This window comes from Sinocyclocheilus grahami, unplaced genomic scaffold (genome assembly GCF_001515645.1).
Source record: "Sinocyclocheilus grahami isolate Dianchi unplaced genomic scaffold, SAMN03320097.WGS_v1.1 scaffold2205.1, whole genome shotgun sequence".
Lineage (NCBI taxonomy): Eukaryota > Metazoa > Chordata > Actinopteri > Cypriniformes > Cyprinidae > Sinocyclocheilus > Sinocyclocheilus grahami.
In genome coordinates this window covers 1,639-4,962 of record NW_015507384.1, presented here as the reverse complement: position 1 = coordinate 4,962, position 3,324 = coordinate 1,639, and the positions used below count along the sequence as shown (strand labels likewise).

The window sequence follows — 3,324 nt, the reverse complement described above, 5'->3', positions numbered from 1 at the left end:
CTCAGGAGTGTCCCGTCTGCAGGAGAAGATCCTCAAGAGAAGATCCTCCATTAAATCTGGCATTACAAAACTTGTTTGAGTCGTTCCTGAAGGAGAGAAATGAGAGCCGTTCATCAGGATCTGAGGAGATCTGCAGTTTACACAGTGAGAAACTCAAACTCTTCTGTCTGGAGGACAAACAGCCGGTGTGTTTAGTGTGTATTAACTCACAACAACACGACAATCACAAATTCAGACCCATCAGTGAAGTGGTTCCTTCATATAAGGTACGACAAATGTCTCATATTTCATATGTAAAGAACAATAAGTCATCATGAACACAGATATCATCACATTCATGCACTCAGAATTACTCTCTGCCATTTTACTCAACTTCATGAGACTTAGGCCCAATCCCAATTCTATTTTATACCCCTTCCCCTTGTCCCTTGAAACAGAGTGTCAAGGGGTAGGGGTGAAAATATTCCCCTAAGAATTGGGACACCACTACTATGCCGTCGCACGTCATCACACGTCGTCTAGCTCCTACAATACACACACCTATACTGGTGTGCTGGTGTGCATTAGAGCCTTTAATAACCGTTCTATATTAATGCGCTGCTTACTGACACACACACATATATATCGGATATCGCGCAGATCACACATCCAGGAGAAAAGAAACTTGTCAACGCTGCCCCACGACTTTTATAAATAACTGTTTAAATACTGAATCGCAACATTATATTTTCCAGCAATGAAAGGATATAATCGTTGTTTTTGAAGTAAACTCACTCTAAAAAAGAGAAATGCACAGACGCGCATACACGCAACTTTCATCTCTCTCTCTCTCTCTCTCTCTCTCTCTCTCTCTCTTGAATTGGCAATATTTGAGAAAAGAGTTTAGCGATTTCTAATTATTGGGGGGACTAGACTCAATGTCTACGGTGGTTATCGCCCTGATCAGACATGAAAATATGTTGTGGCACTATCGTGGAGTCTATAATAATATGACGTTAGTTAGCAAATATAGCGATTTTTTTGCAAACATTTCTTTGAGTAACATAACCGTAAATATGAACTCACGATTGAATGTAACATAAAACAAATGATTACTTTTCGTTAAAATCTTTATTAATGCCAAAAATGCTTACATTTATGTGTCTATTTATTCGCTCGGGCAGCCATGTTGCCCCACTGTGTCAAGCTGTTTTCATTTAGAGATAATGGCTCTCACTGGTTCGTTGAGTCCAAGAGCCTTTAAAATCACTTTGTAACGCTTCCAGACCGATGTATTTCAATCAGCTTCTTTCTCAGCGTTTCTCAAATCTCTTTCACTTTTGGCAGAGTGTGTTACTGGGTCAGACCCTTAACCAGCTTCATGCTCGACAAAAAACGTTTCAGTATATTTTGTATTCATTCAGGTTTCTTTTGTTTTATGTTTGGTTTTAATTTCTGAATCAATTTAGTATGAGATATACTCAAAAAAATAATGCGAAAGCAAATAATTTATCACAGCACTGTATGATGACTGTATTCTCTTCTCTTTACTGTAATCAGCTGTTTTATGTATTTTTATTTTGTTCAATTCTAGGAGGAGCTCAATACAGCACTGAAGTCCTTACAGGAGAAACTTAAAAAGAGAGAAAACATGAAAGGAGAGTTTGAGAAAACAGTTCAACACATCAAGGTGAGGAAACAGAATCAAGAGTCATTTTCAGTACAGGTCTAGCATCACTAAACACAATTATCATATTTTATATTTAATATAATGGATTCCAGTTGATTATTTTTGTAAATGTCGAGCAGCAATCTGCTTCTGGATCTGTTATATGTCGGGTGTCTGGGTTTCTCTGGGATCTGAATGATGTGATGTGTTGATGTGTGTTGATTGAGATGATTGAAGTGAATGTGATTTGATTTCAGTCTCAAGCTGAGCACACAGAGCGTCAGATTAAACAGCAGTTTGAGAAGCTTCATCAGTTTCTCAGAGATGAAGAAGAAGCTACAATCACTGCACTGAGAGAGGAAGAGGAGCAGAAGAAGCAGATGATGAAGGAGAAGCTGGAGGAGATGAACAGACACATCTCAGCTCTTTCACACACAATCAGAGACACGGAGGAGATGATGAAAGCCAGTGACGTCTGCTTTCTGAAGGTCTGATTTCAGATCATCCATTGATTGATTGATTGATGATTGATTGAGTTCTTGATGATCAATGGTGTGTTTGTTCTGCAGGAGTTTCCAGTCACGATGGAAAGGTGAGTGATCTGCTGCTGTCTCTGCTCTCTCTGCTTCTGATCCAAAGCCACTGCAGTTCTGATCCTGAATGTTCTTCCAGAGTCCAGATCTCATCACAGCCGGATCCACAGACGCCTTCTGGAGCTTTGATTCATGTGCCGCGTTACTTGGGCAACCTGCCCTTCAGAGTCTGGAAGAAGATGCAGGACATCGTCCAAAACAGTGAGTCTGGAGAAGATCTGTGCTGTTACACACACACTGGAAATGACGCATGAGGGAATATTGAGAGATTTCAGCATTATGTGTGAATAACCAGATGAGCTACTACACCAAAATGAGCCGAAAACAAGAGAAGAACAACTTTGGTCCACATGATATTTACAGTTACAGTGATACAGCAGATCTCAGTTCAGTTTGATTGATTGGCAAATCTAAAATATTTACTGTAACAAACACTGACAGTGATCAGAGGAAAATGTCTGATGTGTTTGATCAATAGAACGAGTGTGATAATTCATAATAATCTGTGTGCGGTTCACTCTTGATCATTATATGAACATCAGAATAAAAGCAGCTGTTGATTGTGTCTCATCAGCTCCTGTGATTCTGGATCCAAACACTGCAAATCCATATCTCGTCCTCTCTGATGATCTGACCAGTGCGAGATACAGCGGGAACAATCAACTGATTCCTGATAATCCAGAGAGATTTGACATCTATCCATGTGTTCTGGGTTCAGAGGGTTTTAACTCAGGAACACACTGCTGGGATGTGGAGGTTAAAGAGAGTTCAGTCTGGTGTCTTGGAGTAACTACAGCGTCAAACCAGAGGAAGGGGTGGGATTTCTTTAACACTGATGTCTGGAGTGTGCGGTATGAATGGTCTGATTTGTTTGGTTTTCATGTTAAACAGAAGCTTGAGCGTGTGAGAGTTGATCTGGACTATGACAGAGGAACGGTGTCATTCTCTGATCCTGTAACTAACACACATCTACACACATTCACAACCTCCTTCACTCACACACTCTTTCCTTTCTTCTGGTGTGGTTACTCGTGCTCTCTGAGGATCTTAGCAGTCAATAGTCAGTAAATGTTACACCTGTAG

The 3,324-nt window shown here is 40.3% G+C and overlaps 1 protein-coding gene across 1 annotated transcript in view; it reads left to right on the top strand.

Annotated features, from left to right (window-relative positions):
* The window catches only part of LOC107574382 (E3 ubiquitin-protein ligase TRIM39-like), a gene marked incomplete at its 3' end in the record, with an annotated part of 4,899 nt that overhangs the window by 1,158 nt on the left and 417 nt on the right, over nt 1–3,324 (top strand). Inside the window, exons 2-7 of the mRNA XM_016260819.1 lie at nt 6–266; nt 1,574–1,669; nt 1,906–2,136; nt 2,218–2,240; nt 2,321–2,442; nt 2,816–3,301. Coding sequence (XP_016116305.1) covers nt 6–266; nt 1,574–1,669; nt 1,906–2,136; nt 2,218–2,240; nt 2,321–2,442; nt 2,816–3,301 — 1,219 coding nt within the window. The remainder of the gene's footprint in view (nt 1–5; nt 267–1,573; nt 1,670–1,905; nt 2,137–2,217; nt 2,241–2,320; nt 2,443–2,815; nt 3,302–3,324) is intronic.